At 42.0% G+C, this 17,765-nt stretch overlaps 1 protein-coding gene across 1 annotated transcript; it reads left to right on the top strand.

The window, feature by feature from the left end:
• Nucleotides 1-14,861: 14,861 nt before the first annotated feature.
• On the top strand, nt 14,862-16,266 carry dpm3 (dolichyl-phosphate mannosyltransferase subunit 3, regulatory). The gene is made up of 2 exons (XM_033636715.2): nt 14,862-14,905; nt 15,139-16,266. Exon 2 carries the CDS (start codon nt 15,185-15,187, stop codon nt 15,461-15,463), a length of 279 nt encoding a protein of 92 aa, XP_033492606.1. The 5' UTR covers nt 14,862-14,905; nt 15,139-15,184; the 3' UTR covers nt 15,464-16,266.
• Nucleotides 16,267-17,765: the final 1,499 nt, after the last annotated feature.

Here is a 17,765-nt window from a genome sequence, read left to right as displayed (position 1 = left end):
TTATTTGCCGAGGGGACTGAATCACACGTGCATCATTTATTTCTTTTACTCAGTTTGCTTTGCCTTTAAATTCAATAATGTTGCCTTGACATTATTCTTTCAGATGTGGCCACTGCTGAAACATTTATGTTTCTCTTTCTCGTCCATCCATCCACCCAAGAGGCTGAACAGCATTAATAATATACAACTTCCTGCTTTTATCACATTGATAATCTGAACAGAGGTGGAAGAAAAAAATCAATCAGCTAAATGTTGGCTAAGAGGATTTGAGGGGCATAGTGGGGCCATCTTCCCTCACTATAATAAATGAGGGGTGACAGTAATGCTAGACAGAGCCCATATGGCCACATACTGTAACCTAGTGCACTGCAATTGTAAGAGACGACACGGGGCTAATTTAGTTTAACATTTACACTCCAGTGGCATATCCTCCTGGATTGGATTTGTGTACTGCACTTTGTTTTCTCTGTTTAATGATGCAGTGAGTATTATGCAATGCTGCTTGTGCAGTTTATTGTATAAATAAAACTGCATCAGTACACAAGAGGACAATTAGAGCACCATGTGACATCAAAGGCTACATTATAGGAGTAGTTTGACATTTTGGGAAAAAGGTTTATTTGCTGTCTTGCCAACCGTTTGATGAGAAGATTGATATCACGCTCGTGTTTGTCTGTTCAGGTCAAAACACACCAAACCAACAGTAAAGAATTAGTCACTATAAGGCTAAGAAAGCTGCACTTGAACACACCGCAATGACTACAGCCAACTGCCAACTATGCTCTCCACCTGCATGAGAGGAAATAATTTCCATAGCAGCATCATTAATAAAAGGAAACCAGAAGACCAACAGGACTGACTCAAGAAACTTGTTAGCCAGTTTACTGTTACGTAGCGAATAACACAATTACATACTGTTTCTGCAGAAGAGCTCAAAAGCTAATAATATATTCTTACTAAATATTACAAGTTTGTTTCGACCTCACACCCTCTTGACTTTAGCCATTTGTTTACTTTCCTTACTTTGGTTTCTCTTCTTATGCACTGAGCTGAACTGCCAATCGGAGGGATTTCTTTCACCCACGGGCTCTGCCAGGTCTGATGCCAATTCCACATGCAGCATTGGCCAATAAAAGCCAACAAGAGCCAACAAGGGCCAACTAGTGCCAAAGGTATGTGACACAATGCAAAAACTGCGGTGACAGATGCCCACCAACAGCCCAACATTAACCAATAGCCGCCAGTCAGCTTAGTGTGTCAAGGCCCTGAAAGATGAGGCTACAGCCTGCAGCTGGGAAGCTTAGCTTCGCATCAAGACTGGAAACAGGGGGACACAGCCAGCCTAACAGCATCTCTAGGGCCTCCTGGTGTGAGTTATTTCCTCTCAAGCAGTCTTTATAGTGTGTTCAAGTGCAACATTTTGGCCGAGAAACAGGTGACATGAGAGGACGCAAGTGTCGGCCTTTGATGCCACTAGTTCTTTGATGTTGGTGTAGTGCATCTGGGCCTTAAAGCTCAGTCATGAACATATTTCATTTTGTTTGTTTCATCTGCACAAAAGCTAAGGTGTAAAAATTACAAGTTGTGGTTTTATCTTAGGTTATGTGCCGAACTATTTCACTCGCTCCTGGTTGTTTCCCCCCTCTGCACGGTAAGCTAACCATCTGCTGACTGCAGTTTCATTTACCAGACAGATATGAGAGTGGCATCAAGATATTTCAGATATTTCCCTCAGGAGTTGGTAGAGACCGAAAACAGACTTAAAAGAGATGTGTAGCTACGTAAGCAACTGATTGCTAACAGGTTTGCCATATCAACCTTAATGTCCCTGTTGTGTTCACAGCGTGATTCTACTGCTCCCAAATGGCTGATAAAATTGTTATTGCAGATTTAACCTCAGTCTGAAACATGGAAGAAGTATATGTTCAAAATACTCCACAAGTATGAAAATATTATCAGCAAGATGTACTTCAAGTATAAAAAGTAAGAGTAGTCATTGTGCAGTAAAAATGTTTTTGGATGAATATTTCTGCTGCATTCATGTGCATGCTGCATTTTACTGATGTAGATTTTACTGCTGTTTGAGGTTGTGCCCATTTTAACTTCTTTATATATAGCTGGGTGGTTTAATCTACAGCAATGCATCATGTTTATGATCATCATATATTTGTAGCATCGCTGTCCTGTGAGAACCATGTATCTCTAAATAAGTCAGCTTTTCATGATGTCAGAAATACAGCGCTGTTTTCAGCTTGGTGATGATGCATTTTACAGCTGACCGAAGAGGGATTTTAAAGAGTTTATCTAGTTGAAGAAGTAGGAGAATTTTCCAATAAGTAAATGTACTTAGTTACATTTCACCACTAGGATCCATATCCTTTAGAAGCTGTTTCATTCTGCACCTAAAGTTATGGATGGATTACTGAAAGGCGCAAAGTGCCAGGGGCCCCCACACTTTCATCTACAAAATGCCACTCCAAGAGACATGTACCTACCTGGGAGAGATTTTAAATGTCCACAGAGAGGCACAAAACAGCCATAAATAGATGCAAAACTGCTGCAAAGAGACTCATTAAGACTACCAAAAGGGGAAATACACAACTACATAGAGATGCAAAACCAAAAAAAACAACAGCTAAACAACTTTAAAGTTTGTGTTTCTTGCTCTTATGTAGGAGAGGTGGTGGGGCCTACAGCATGTCTGTGCCCAGGGGCCCACTGTCTCATAAACCGCCCATGCCTAAAGTAACGGTTCACTGGTTTGAACCACTAAAATCTGTCTTTTGGATCACGAGTGTGAAATGGACCAAAGTATATTACACAGCTTTTGGCCCTAAAGTGTAACTTTAAGGCTGGCGTAACTTCAGATATATGTCTGTACACTTTGTCTGTAACTAGGATATTATTGTTTCCATAAAACCGAGGTGTGGAATAGCATTTTAGCGAGACTAATGACACAAAATTCTTTGTAACAAATGGTGTGAGCAGGTGTGGGACCTCTGCACGTGTGGTTAGAGACCATGATTTTTGATTGAGCTTTATGTATTATGTGACATATCCACTCAGTGTGTCAGTCAGTCAAGAGGCAGCATATTTTGAGTGGTTTTCCACCGTGGTCAAACATGCTGAGTCGGACCTCAATAGCCCCTGTGCAGTTAAAATTCCAGGTCTCTGAAAAGTGAAAGGCAAGTCAAATCAGTATGTCAACAGGGGATCCGTAAACCACACGTTTCCTGGACGGCTCTGTCAAGACCAGCTGTGCATACATCATAGCCTGCATGATGTGTGTGTACAGTTAAAGAAAGAAATAAAAGACAGACCAGATACTAACAGACATACACAGAATATGAGGTGGTGGAGAGGGAGTTGGTATTTGATCTGTGAAAAGAGAAAAACAGTCTGACCATCTCTGTGAAGTCTGACAGCTCCACAGTCCTATCTGTTACCATGTCAATACTTCACAACAGCCCACCCTGGCAGCCTCGTCTGTCCCTCCTCACCCTCCAGATGCTCACCCAGTGAAGGGGTGAAAGGTTGGCAGGTGCCTGGGGGAGCAGCAAGGAGCCTCGGGGTCAGATTTCTGAGAGGTCAAGCAGTCACAGTGTTTGGGTTGAACGAGCTGGGTGGGGGGGACAATATGGCTAGTGTCCAGAGCAGGAGGTAGACGGGACCACAGAGCAGCAGTCTCACCTAATCAACTTCATTTACGGGCATTGACAGACAGCCACGCCCGCCTGAGGCAGCCACAATCAGCTTTCAGGGTATTACCCACTGCCCACCACAAATCCATAATCCTTGAATCCTTGACCTTTTGCATTTCCAACATAAAGTCAATGACAGCCACGATGGCGTCGACAAATGAGCAGTGCATTTGTGTGATTCCAGCTCCAAAACTGAACTGTAATTGTGAAATAAATAAGTGCCTGCACCTTTCAAGTGGCAGTTATTGATTACAGGTGACATACTGCACGATAATTAAACTCTGTACGTGTTTAATTGCAAGCTGCACTGTAATTAGTCTGCAGGATCAATCGACAGCATATTGATGTATGCCCACGTGTTTTTCTGAGTATGTGAAGCAACATGACTTCAGCCAAATTAAAGCTGTGGTGAAAACAGGCTTCTTCCAGTTAAGGCAGCTGGCAAAAGTAAAACCTTTTCTCCAGAGACAGTACTTTGAAACAGTAATTCATGCCTTTGTGACCACTCGGCTAGATTACTGCAATGCACTTTATATGGGGGTCAGTGGGTCCTCCATCACACGTCTTCAACTGGTACAGAATGCAGCTGCACGTCTTTTAACTGGCACAAGAAAGTTTGAGCATATTTCACCAATTTTAGCTTCACTCCACTGGCTACCTGTCCATTTTAGAATTTATTTTAAAATTCTTTTATTTGCTTTTAAATCTCTAAATGGTCTTGCCCCAGCGAGCTTCTGCACCCCTACACACCCAGCTGATCTCTCAGGTCAGCTGACCAGCTGCTCCTGAGGGTTCCCAAAACTAGGCTGAAGCTCAGAGGGGACCGAGCGTTTTCGGTTGCAGCTCCAAAATTCTGGAATGAACTGCCGCTGCACATTAGACAGGACTCCTCACTGTCTAATTTTGAAACTCTTCTTAAAACGCACCTCTTTTCTTTGGCTTTTAACACCACGTAGGTTGTTGATTTTATGTAGTATTTTGTCTTTTTATTATGTTTTACTGTGTTTATTTTACTGTACAGCACTTTGGAAACTTTTGTGTTTATTTAAATTGTGCTTTATAAATAAAATGGATTGGATTGGATTGGAGCCCTGGTCGCTGGACCTAAGGGACTGTCTGTTATTTATAAGAGAGGGGAGGGGGTGCAAAACAGGCGGGGAGAGGAGTTATGTTTTGTATTGGGCTTACTGGGGGGACATTCACCTCTAAATGGTGTTTTGTATTTATTTTAAATAACATCAGATCCTCAAATCCCACAAGTTAGTTTAAAATGCATGTTTGCTTAAAAAAAAATCAATGATCATAGCCAGAAACTGTGAAAAACGAAAATATCATAAGATTTTTAAATTCCCAATGGTCCTAAAATACATCATATGCAACAAATGCTTCTGATTGCTTCTAGAAATGTAATCAAATCTAAGCTTTGCTTGTGCGTGCATGGCAAAGGTCTTTATTTCCTTTTTTAACTTTTAACTTTCAGTTATAAAAAGGGTACTTTTTTTTTTAATCTAATGACAGCGACCATGTCAAGTTCCTGATACTCTGGCTGCTGCTGTTGCCACTGTTGTATACGTAATGGTTTAGTTGATCCACTGTTACATCGGCGGTATCTGACAAGCTGGGTGTGAGACTGGGCTGATTTTCTCAGAGTCACTCAGGGAGGCTCAAGGAGAAATATTTGTTGCTGTAAGATTGAAAAAAAAAACGCAGTCACATCCCAACCACCCTCTCCTCTGATAAATAAAGTACAGTCCCTAATCTGGTGGGGAAAGAAAGGATTTTTTCTGTGTAATGAGAGACCAGAGGCAATATATAGTATGCAGGCAGTGATGGTTGCATCAATGGACTGGACTTAATGAGTTTTCATATGTGGCTTCATGTTCAGTTTGCCTATTTGGGGATCTAACGCATGCCCCAGTTTCTCCAGAGCCCCTTCATTGCATCAGTGAAATGAGGCGATAAAGTCTGCAATGTCTGCCCTGAAATCAATGTGGTATTGGCAAGAGATGCATTGTCTTCCTGATGGGTTACAGCTGTATACAGCGAGCAATCAGATTTAATTCACCAACACAGTAGCTACTTCTCACTTACACCTGTGTGCAACACATCTATCAAAGGAAAACGATGTAGTGAGCAGATAAAGCTCCTGGACAGAATTCCCCTCTTCCTCCCATTACCATCCATTATGTAAACACAAGATGAAGTCAGTTTGTTCCAGTCTAGACATGTAGCCCTACATCATCCACCCCTTGCTGAGTACACAGCACTGACCCACATTAATACATTTATAATCAATACCTCCCCAGGTCTCGTGCACAGACTCGCCTATCAGATGTTGAAGGAAACTGTGCAGTCCAATTTAAAATGGCCCAGGGGGAACTTTCATAACCATGTGCCAATTAGTTCCACTGTCAATAATGGTAATGCTAAAGGACATTGTGTTCCAGGGTGAGAGGAGAGGATAGATAGAGGGAGGAGGGGGGACATCATCAAGCTTATGCCCGTTGTTCATTGTTAATGGCTGTTACACTGACAAGAAGCATTTGATCAGACACACACACACATATTGTGGGCCTTGGACGTGGTTGAGGGGGTTGTGTTATGGGGCAGAATTACACAACCCATGAAGATAATAAGTAATGACGTCTTATAAAGGTCAACAAACAAAGCACTAGTGGGACAAACACAGGCCGTGTGATGAGATTCATTAGGACAGCATTGAGAGCGCGGAGAGAGAAAGAGGGGATGGGTGGTGGGGGGGCATTCCTTCACTGTTTCACTGCGGCCGTCACAGCAGCAGCTGAAACAGGTGTGTGTCTTTACTCGGGGCACAGAGGGCAAGACAAGTGCTATTCTCACATGGTTCAGACTGGTCACACTTGACCACGCACTGACCTTAACACCCACTTGAGTAGCCCAAGACTTCATTAAGTAGGCCCTAAGTAGCACATGGGTCTCACAACTATTATCTCGGCAATTTAATACAGACTCTCCCCGTCCAGAAATGATCTTGGCTCAAGGATATTTATGAGCAGTGTGCTTGTCAACGTCAAAACTTTCAGCAGCCCTGCTTGGAAATCGGAACCCCTGATGAGTTGTATCACAGGGGCTCTCCACCCTGATGCATCTACTTTGATTCGTGGTCACCTCACCTGTCCGAGGAGCCTTGTCTTAAACTTGCAAAGTCATACCACAAAGTGTGCTTTACTCATTATGATCTATCCAGGCACAAAATGGATGTGCAAGGGGCAGGTGACATTTCATGTTGGAAGTACAAAAGAATATTGAGAAGTATTTGTGCTCAAGGAGACAACACAAAGCTAACCCTTGAGTGGGGGAACAAACAACTTGCTGGGCTGTCACTGGTCAAAGATTGGACTTGAGACTGTCAGACTTCAGTCACAAAGCACAGACCTCAAGTATCACAAAACATATTGGTTAGAGTAGTCCTAGGGCTGGATCACAGAAGTTATGTGGACAGGTTTCATGTCTTTCAGCTTCAGTGGTTCCCAGTTGAAGATAGAGCGTGTCATATCTGACTTAATATGATCCACATGATCCTAAAAAGCAGAGCCCCTAGTTACCTTGACAGTTATTTTAGTTAGAAGAAGCTCATAATCACAAAACCAGAGCTAGGGTAGATAATCTGAGCATTTATAGATTCAAAACCATGACCTAGAGTCTTCAGATTTCCAAACTAGAAAATCATGGGATTTCTTTTTGACTTTTCTCCAACAACGTCTAGTTTAAAGAAATTTTGCCAAGATCTAGGAGTTTTGACAGGTTGCTGCTTCGCTTAAATCCCCCCTTATAGTTTGCTGATTGGTCTGGCATTTGATCTGCCAGGCTCAATCGATTTAATTTCTTTTCATGCCAAAATTTCATAGCTAAACCTGAGCTTTAAAGATTTTGGCTGGTTTTGCCAGGCTCATCTCTTCTCTCCGTGCTTTGGTTACTGTACAAGTATCAGTTCTCACCAGGGCTGTGGTACTCAAGTCCAGTCTGGAGAACACTTGAAGTTTTGCACTTGTCTTGGTCCCATGTCTTGTTGGGTTTGTCTCAGGCTTTTTAAGTTGGCTCTGTCCGTAGCCTCTCATTTGAGATTGTCATATTTTGCCACCTAGATGCCCCAGTGCTGTGGGAAGCCCTTTGCGTTGTCTCTTGAAGCTGAAGGGGTCAGCTGAAAGAAGGGGTCTGTGATAAGGTTTAGGCAACAAAACTACTTGATTATAATTAACAAAATATTGCAGATGTGGCTAAAAAACACCCAGCTTTGAGTGACACATGTGCGGCTGGAAAGGCAGTGGTGTGTCACTACAAAACACCAGTTTCGAATGTCACAAATGTGGCCAGAAAGGCAGCAGTGTTTCGCTAACAACAGATTTGAGTGGCACAAACAATGTTACTGAATGACACAAACACGGCTGGAAAGGCAGTGGTGTGTCGCTACAAAACACTGTTATTGAATGACACAAACACAGCCGAAAAGGCAGTGGTGTGTCGCTAAAAAACAGTTATTGAATGACACAAACACAGCCGGAAAGGCACTGCCGTGTAGCTACAAAACACTGTTATTGAATGAGACAAACGCAGCCGAAAAGGCAGTGGTGTGTCGCCAAAAAACAGTTATTGAATGACACATACACAGCCGGAAAGGCAGTGCCGTGTAGCAACAAAACACTGTTATTGAATGAGACAAACGCAGTCGAAAAGGCAGTGGTGTTTCACTACAAAACACTGTTACTGAATGATACAAACGCAGTCGGAAAGGCAGTGGTGCGTAGCTACAAAACATTGTTATTTAATGATAAAAACGCAGCCGAAAAGGCAGTGCTGTGTAGCTACAAAACACTGTTATTGAATGATACAAACACAGCCGAAAAGGCAGTGGTGTGTAGCTACAAAACATTGTTATTTAATGATAAAAACGCAGTCGGAAAGGCAGTGGTGTGTAGCTACAAAACATTGTTATTTAATGATAAAAACGCAGTCGGAAAGGCAGTGGTGTGTAGCTACAAAACACTGTTATTGAATGATACAAACACAGCCGAAAAGGCAGTGGTATGTAGCTACAAAACATTGTTATTTAATGATAAAAACGCAGTCGGAAAGGCAGTGGTGTGTAGCTACAAAACACCATTATTGAATGATACAAACGCAGTCGGAAAGGCAGTGGTGTGTAGCTACAAAACACTGTTATTGAATGATACAAACGCAGTCGGAAAGGCAGTGGTGTGTAGCTACAAAACATTATTGAATGATAGAAACACAGTCGGAAAGGCAGTGGTGTGTAGCTACAAAACACTGTTACTGAATGATAAAAACACAGCTCGAAAGGCAGTGGCCTGTAGCTACAAAACACTGTTACTGAATGACACAAGCACAGCCGAAAAGGCAGTGGTGTGTCGCTAAAAAACAGTTATTGAATGGCACAAACACAGCCGGAAAGGCAGTGCCGTGTAGCTACAAAACACTGTTATTGAATGAGACAAACGCAGCCGAAAAGGCAGTGGTGTGTTGCTAAAAAACAGTTATTGAATGACACAAACGCAGCCGGAAAGGCAGTGGTGTGTAGCAACAAAACACTGTTATTGAATGAAACAAACGCAGCCGAAAAGGCAGTGGTGTGTCACTACAAAACACTGTTACTGAATGATACAAACGCAGTCGGAAAGGCAGTGGTGTGTAGCTACAAAACATTGTTATTGAATGATACAAACACAGCCGAAAAGGCAGTGGTGTGTAGCTACAAAACACTGTTACTGAATGATACAAACACAGCCGAAAAGGCAGTGGTGTGTAGCTACAAAACATTGTTATTTAATGATAAAAACGCAGTCGGAAAGGCAGTGGTGTGTAGCTACAAAACACCATTATTGAATGATACAAACGCAGTCGGAAAGGCAGTGGTGTGTAGCTACAAAACACTGTTATTGAATGATACAAACGCAGTCGGAAAGGCAGTGGTGTGTAGCTACAAAACATTATTGAATGATAAAAACACAGTCGGAAAGGCAGTGGGGTGTAGCTACAAAACATTGTTACTGAATGATAAAAACGCAGCTCGAAAGGCAGTGGCCTGTAGCTACAAAACACTGTTATTGAATGATACAAACGTATCCAGAAAGGCAGTGCCGTGTAGCTACAAAACACTGTTATTGAATGATACAAATGCAGCTCGAAAGGCAGTGGCCTGTAGCTACAAAACACTGTTACTGAATGACACATACACAGCCAGAAAGGCAGTGGTGTGTTGCTACAAAACACTGTTATTGAATGATACAAACGCAGCCGGAAAGGCAGTGGCGTGTTGCTACAAAACACTGTTATTGAATGATAAAAACACAGCTGGAAAGGCAGTGGTGTGTAGCTACAAAACACTATTATTGAATGATACAAACGCAGCTGGAAAGGCAGTGGTGTGTAGCTACAAAACACTGTTATTGAATGATACAAACACAGCTGGAAAGGCAGAACACCGGTTTTGAATATCCCAAATGTAGCTGGTAAGGCTAACAAGAAAACACCCAGCTTTGAGTGGCACAAACGCCGCAACCATTGTTGTTGATTGTTGGTCTTACGCACCCCTCTACTGGGTCAAAGTCCAGTGTTTGTTGAGACCATCCACTTCTAATCCCTCCCTCTAATCCAGACTTTCATGTTCTTTAAGATGCATCCGTTTCTCTGAGCGTCTCATAACGACGTGGAGCAACATGGTGGAATGCCTTTTGCATCTTACACAGATGTCAAATGGTGTGCTGTGTTTTATATCTTGGTAAATAGAGATTTGTAACAAACACGTATTGCAGCAGTGTTCTGATGCACTCAATGCAGCATCTAGGTATATGTCTATGCTTTAACTGTTTAGCTTAGTTGGCCACAATTAAGTGAATTCTTGTAAACTTAGCTGCTGGCTGAGACAAACTATTCCCTCCTGCCTGTACCAGCAGTACCTGCAGGCAGTGAATCGCATTAGGAGCAGAGGGAGGAGGACAGAGGACATTGATATTGACTGATGTCTGTGTTCCTCATTCTTTCTAAACTTCACTCAGTATCGTGATGTCAGGAAAATTATTTGTTTTATTGACATTTTAGATTTGTTTCCAGTGAGATATTATAGAGATTATATATTTTCCTCTGTCCATCCCAATTCCTTAATCACTATATCAGCATTGGGAAGACACTATTGCCTGTTTTTGTCTTGAACAGGACATGATTTGCTCTGGACTTGGTCTTGGACTCGATTAAGTTGGTCTTGAACACAGCTTTGGTTCTTGCTCTTTCACCAGCATTATCCCTGGTACGTGGACATTGTGACGCACTTTTAGTCACTCTTTCCTTTTCCCAAACACACCTACACACACACACATCTTATGACAACATAACACGCAGCCACGGTCTCCAGCTCAGGAAACAGAGGGTTCCTGTTTTTGAGTCCAAGCTCTATTGTTATCTTAACCAGCATTTTGACAGTACATGCTCTCTCCCTCTCCTCGCTGGTTTTCTCTGCCTCCCCAGCTCTTGCTTCACACACTTGAGATATTACACAATTATTATCTAGCCAAATCTTGCTCCCTATATAGCTCTTTGGTTGCACACATTCTTATCTGGACCTTTCACTCTACTAATATTGACAAAGCCAGAGAGATAGAGTCAACACAACTCTCCATTACCACTTTTCCTGTTTTATCTATGCCTCTTATCTTTGCTCCCTGGATGGAGTCACACAGTCACTCCTATTTCTGCACTTGAGGATCAAGTGCCTCCTCTGCCATCGCTCTGTCTCTGCCGATCCGTCGCACACACTCGCTTCATGCTTTTTTCCTCATTCCTTCATCCTATGCTGCTTTATTCACTCCCCATTGTGGGAACCGAGGTGCTGCATGCAGTCTATGAAGGTGTTAGGGGGATTGAAGAAAAGTCTGGATAAGCAACAGCTGGATTTAATGCACCATTAAGGTCATTGGTTGTTCAAGCTGCACCTGCAAATCCCCTGATTTCACCCCCCTGTCTAAACCTCTCTCCCCTGTCTGCTCCCTCCTCTCCTCTTCTCTCTGTTGCCCTCTCCTCTTTCCTCCACATACTCAGTCATACTCAGTCACCCTTTCTTTTCAGTCCTGGCCCTCTCAGCTTTCTCGCTCTTGCCCTGTCAGCTATGAAATCCTCCTCCCCCCCCCCCCCCCCCCCCCCTTTCTGGTCCTTTATCGAAAGTAACTGCTGCCACTGCTTCACCCCTCTCTCTCACTCTGGTTCCCTACATCCCTGTCTCCTTTTCTGTCTCATTCTGCATCTCCCCCCTCTCTCTCAATCTTTCTCTATCTCTGTGTCTCTCTCCCATTCTCTCTGTTTCAAAGCCCCTCCCGCTCACAGGCTGTTGTGTTGTGTCTGCCAGGCCTTCTCGGCTGGAGCACAGGTTTCCTGAGTACTGGAACGGAACAGGAGCTGGCAGGGAGACTCACTGAGAAAAGCCAGCTCGACTGTTCCCACTGAGCGTCACTCGCGCTCACACTGCTGCTCATAACGATGCAACACAGGCAGGATACAGCACACGCTATGATGTATGTAATGATGCAGCATGTCACAGGTAATCCCACCTGGATTCAGTTTAATCTATTGATGCGATGGAGTAACCTGACCTTCACAGTCTGATATGTGTCATATCACATCTTATTAAGTGTAGCAGGTAGTTCCAGGCTGTTTTGATCTGATTCAAAAGTAGTAGTATTTGATTTACCATTTATTTCTTACATGAACAAGGTTGCATAAAGGCATAAAATTATAGGACTGATATGAAATTAGGGGGCAAAATTTGGATAATCAATTAATTTAACGGTCCCGTGTGTAGGATTTAGGGGGACATATTGGCAGAAATGGTGTAATATAATAAGTATGTTTTCTTTAGTGTATAATCACCTGAAAATAAGAACTGTGTTTTCGTTACCTTAATGAATTGTTTAGGGAGCAGGTCCTCATCTATGGAGATTACCATGTTGCACTGCCATGTGGTCCAGAACAGACAAAGCAAACATTGGCTCTGGGGCCATTCACATTCAGCCACTGTAGTTCACAGCCCCTCAGTGATGAGAAAAATTGAAAAACACACGTTTTGACATGAAAATTCAGTGCTTTTACCAGTTTAAATCGCCCAGTACATTTGTTAAAGAGAGGAGGAAAGCTCTGCAGATAATGTGGCTCCTGGTAAAAACCTCCTGAATGTCTGAATCAGAAATTAGGTGAGCACACATTACGCTATCAGGGAAAAAAGGTGAGTATACATTAGCAGGGGCTGCGATGTGTCAAACAGCATTGGAGAAACACTGATTTGTAACATTAAACTGTTTTACTCACTGTTTCTGCTGCAATTTAATCACCTAGCCTGTTTGCTTTGGAGAGGAAGAGACATCTGCGGATAATTGGGCACACAGTAAAAAACTCCTGAGCAATGAACACTAAAAGAATTCTGAGAAGTTTCAGCTGGTTGCAATGTGCAATCCTCACCTCTAGCCACTCAATCCCCTAAAGCAAAAGTATGCCTTACATTTACAGGTTACAATGTAAATGGAATATCTTTGAATTGGATTTATGTGAATGTGAAGATTTTACCTTGGGGCAGTGAAAAATACATTTTCTGAGATTTTACTAATCAAATTAATAAACTATCAAAAGCTTAATAAAACATAGTCAATATATTAATCAATAATGGATGTAAACATCAGTTGCAGCTCTTTGTACTGTAGCTCCTTTTAGGAAAATCAAACATTATAAACATGAGCAGACATTTAGGTCATAGCATATGCATCATTGCTGTTTTACTTAGCCACAAAGCCATTAAGAAGATAAAGCATCCTAGAACTACACTGCAGACTTGGAAAGATAATTGTTGATTTCAGAATTTTAAGATTTATGTCTCTGCAAACAGACATAAACCCTGACTATCTTCCAGTCTTGCACATAACAGTCTCCATAAACAGAAGAAACAGGCTTTACCCCTCTGGCAGACGTGCAGATCGTCACTTTCGCCATTAACACTGGTGCAGACAAACATAAACACTACCCTACCTAAGAATAACTCTCCATTTTTCCCCAAAGAATGATGTTTATTTCTCACTGGCTCTTCGGTGTGTCCCTCTCCCCAGCTAACTGCATAATGTTTACATCTCCCACTCCTCCTGATTTCACCCTGGAGAGGTCTGTGCCCTCTGCACCTGGACAGTTCACCACCCTAAATGAACGGATGTGTCCCACAGCTCCTAAAGAGACACTGAAATCAAACAGCAGTGTGCTCCCGGAGGCAACCTAATGAAATTGTTGCTGAATACCTCGCTTTGGAATAACATTAGTATTTATGGATAGCTTTCAGCTAGTGCTAATGGTAAACTAATTTTCAAAATGGCTTTTCTAAATTAAGAGGATGGAACAGGGAAACAGTTAAAGGTCTAATGTGTGGTAAAAGCCTGACTGGGGGGCTCATTATAGAGTCAGTTGAAACAAATTGTTTTCTGTCTTTCAGCTGACAGGGTGCTGCTGTTGTTAATACATCAGGCAACAGTCTAGGGCAATGTTTTAATGAAAACATAGACAGCGACAACATTGAGATTTATTGAGAAGTTTAATGAGGGAATGTAGTAATTAATCTTTCTGACCGCTGTCTTCCCACTCCTCCTTAATAGTGGTCGATAACTACAACACAACAGGACATATAGACTATAGTGTAAGTATAGTATCGGTACAACAATGATAACATCAATTACGTAATATGTAGATAGGCAGTTCAGGGTTTACATGCAAAAAAAGTATAAAGAAATGACAGATAGATAGATAGATAGATAGATAGATAGATAGATAGATATCTATCTATCTATCTAAAAAAAGTGGAGACTTCACATACATCATGTACATATATACATGTGTGAGGTGGATATAGTGCAAGAAGTGTGCAAATTATACTGTAAAGTAATATTTCAAGTAGCATTTTAAGATTTGGGATGTAAATATCAATACTAATAAATATTTCAATATATTTCAATATCCTTTTATGCTTGTGAATAACTAATTTGAGAAAAGTGTCAAATTTATAAGATTTAACAACAAAATAAATCAATCATTCAGTGGATTTGATAGAATATCTGAATGACTACATTTCCCATAAAGCGTTGCGGTTACGTCATCATTCCGCGCAGAGCTGAGTTGGCGTTAGAGAGGAGGTAAACACAGCGGATTATTTCTTGTTAATCTTTTAAATGAATTTAACGCTATTTAAATGAATTAATAATTTAAACGAGTCCATATCTTTCGTCCGACTGTTTTATTTCTATTATCCAACCCCTTGTTTGTCTTACTCGCGTGTGTAGCTATATAGCTAACACGGTGCTACTTTAGTGTGCTAAAGCTAAGCTAACTGAATAAACAGCGTTTTAACCGTTCGTTTCTCCCTCAGGTTGTTTTCCGGCTGCTCACCTGAAGTCCTCGCGGCAGCTCTCATCATGACAAAACTTCTGGAGTGGCTGTTCGGTGTGTCGGTGGTGGGCGCAGTCTGGGCTTTGGTCTCTTTCGACCTGTTGGATCTGAGCCTGCCGCAGACTTACAGAGAGGTTGCCTGGCCGATGCCTCTGTACCTGCTGGTGTCATTTGGCTGCTACTCGCTGGCTACGGTGGGATACAGGGTGGCCACCTTCAATGACTGTGAGGAGGCGGCTAAAGAATTGCAGGAGCAGATAAAAGAAGCCAGAGAGGACCTGCGGAAAAAGGGCTTAAAGATGTAGAATTTGGAGAGAGACTATGTAGAAACTTTTGAGAGACTGGAAAAGATGCACGGACTAACTTCACACACAGCCTAGTGTCTGCACTTGTGATGCCGGAGTCACTAAATTGTTCTTGTTTAGGATGTTTGAAATGTGTGAACTGGCGCCCTCTTTTTTTTTTTTTGTTTCCAGCTGACATGATCCCAACATCAGTGATAATGCAGCAGTGTTTTCACATGGTCTTACACAGTGTCATTGCTTTCAGATCAGATATGTGCTCCAGGAAATTAGGAATGAACCATCTGATGGGTGATTTCTGCTTTTCTCATAAGTGTGAAAATGTTTACCATGCTCTGAACTTAAAGACCTCTTTAATGAAGTAACTGCATAATATTCAGCCACACCAGTTTCTGTTGGAATTAGTTTGTTGCAGGTGGTTTTACTGACCAGCACGCCTTCATCCAGCTAGAAGAAGCTGCTGTCTTTGGTTGCGAACTACACACAGTTAAACCACCCTCTGAGAATCACTGTTCTGCTTAATTATCATCTGTAACAAGTTGCCAATTCACTGAAATGCCAACAAACTGAAAGGTCACACTGGTACAATCCCACTGAAGACTGTTACCACATGCTTTCAATTCTGTGTGAGCTCCGAAATAGTACTACACAGTGTGGACCTTGTGTGTGTCTGAAGATTGTTGCTTGTCTGTATAGATGGACTAGATTTTATCTGTAAAGAAGTGTACATTCCATTGTCCAAGTTCAGATTTGTGCCCCTGTGGCTATTGCTGGAACTTAATTAAATTGGAGTCTATTTTTCTTGAGTTTTTCTGCCTACAAATGTGTGTGTGTTTGTGGGTTGGGGGTTCGGAAAGGCCTAGGAGGTATGCGAGTGTGTGCATGAGTGCTTGCATATACGATGCATTCCTTTGCCAAGCATAACCCACATGGCCCGAGGGTTTTATATCGACTTCTCAATGCCTCCCTCTGTGCCAGAGACAGATCTCTTTTGTCCCATTTAGCAGTTAACAACATGAAATATACATTATACAGCGTTTCCTTTTCTTCCCTCACAGAGGTTTGCTCCGATCACAGAATGTAAGCTAAGTATGGCGTTCTGAACTAATCTGATGTTGGCAAGTATAGTTCTTTTGTTTGAGCCTTAAAAGGCTGCCTATGCTCATTTTCAGTGAGATCCCACTGGGCATAAACAAAGCATAGCCTGGCCAAAGGCATCATTATAGGGTTTCAAAAAGCTCCCATAACTTCAGAAGAAATACAAAAGAGTTGGCAATTTCTCTGTGTGCAAGCTCTGCCTGTTGTGCCGTTTGGCTGCAGCCCCATCATGCCTTGCAACGTCACCCCCCATGAATGTCTGCAAGCTGTTGCAAGAGCAGACTGGATGAAAGGCAACCTGTTATTTACCAGCAAATCTTCTACTTTGGCAATTACACCAAAGGCTTCCCTTGGTAGGCAGTTATGTTCTTACTCGTAACCACATGTGAAATAGTTAATCGCTTTTCTTTGTCATCATTCTCCCCAAATCTAACTTTGAAGAAATCCATCTGTTCGGTTTTTTATTCTGTAGACTCTCAGACAAAAGTATAAATCAGATTAAGCCAAATATTTTCAGGACATATGCAGAGTGTGTGTGTATGTACAGTACGAGTATTTTTAGACCTTTTCCTTGTAATCCTTTTTTTTTCATACACACAGTACATAACCCTCATCCCAGACTTAGCTCTTGACGTGACACCAAGTGTAATTAAGTGTAATCTGACACTCAGACAGAGATGTATCAAAAGCTGTCCCATCAGAAACAACCTCAAACACTCAACCCTTTTTTTCTCCTTTTTTTAAAATCTCCACGCATTTTATTTGCAAACTAGAATTACAGCTTCGCGGTTGTATGCCTCTGCACACCAGTCAAGTTGTAGGTACAGTTTACATCCATGTCCGTCCAGACTCATACACAGCCATGACAGCTGACAAGGCTTCAACATGGATGTAGCTGTAAAAAAGCTTCATATTCAAAACATGGATGCTTTAAACACATCCTCAACCTGACAGCACAGAAGATCTATACAATCAGCACAGTGTCAATGTGAACACCCAAGATTAGTGTCACAAATTCAGTATCTGACCAAGTATGTCCCCCTCTGCTTCTGATGACATTAAATAGAGTAGTGCAGGAGTAAGTCCCAAAACCCGGAAATGAGATAGCGTTCTAGCACCTCCAATTCTCTCGTCTCAAAGTCTGTTTTTTTAAATAGGTTTTTGGTTAGACGCCTGAAATGAGGTCCATCGTCAACACAAGCTTGAG

This window comes from Epinephelus lanceolatus, chromosome 16 (genome assembly GCF_041903045.1).
Source record: "Epinephelus lanceolatus isolate andai-2023 chromosome 16, ASM4190304v1, whole genome shotgun sequence".
Taxonomy (NCBI): domain Eukaryota; kingdom Metazoa; phylum Chordata; class Actinopteri; order Perciformes; family Serranidae; genus Epinephelus; species Epinephelus lanceolatus.
This window is presented reverse-complemented; position numbering and strand designations above follow the sequence as displayed.

Excerpts from the sequence above, each read along its gene's own strand:
- dpm3 (XM_033636715.2), top strand. The coding sequence starts at position 15,185 with ATGACAAAACTTCTGGAGTGGCTGTTCGGTGTGTCGGTGGTGGGCGCA.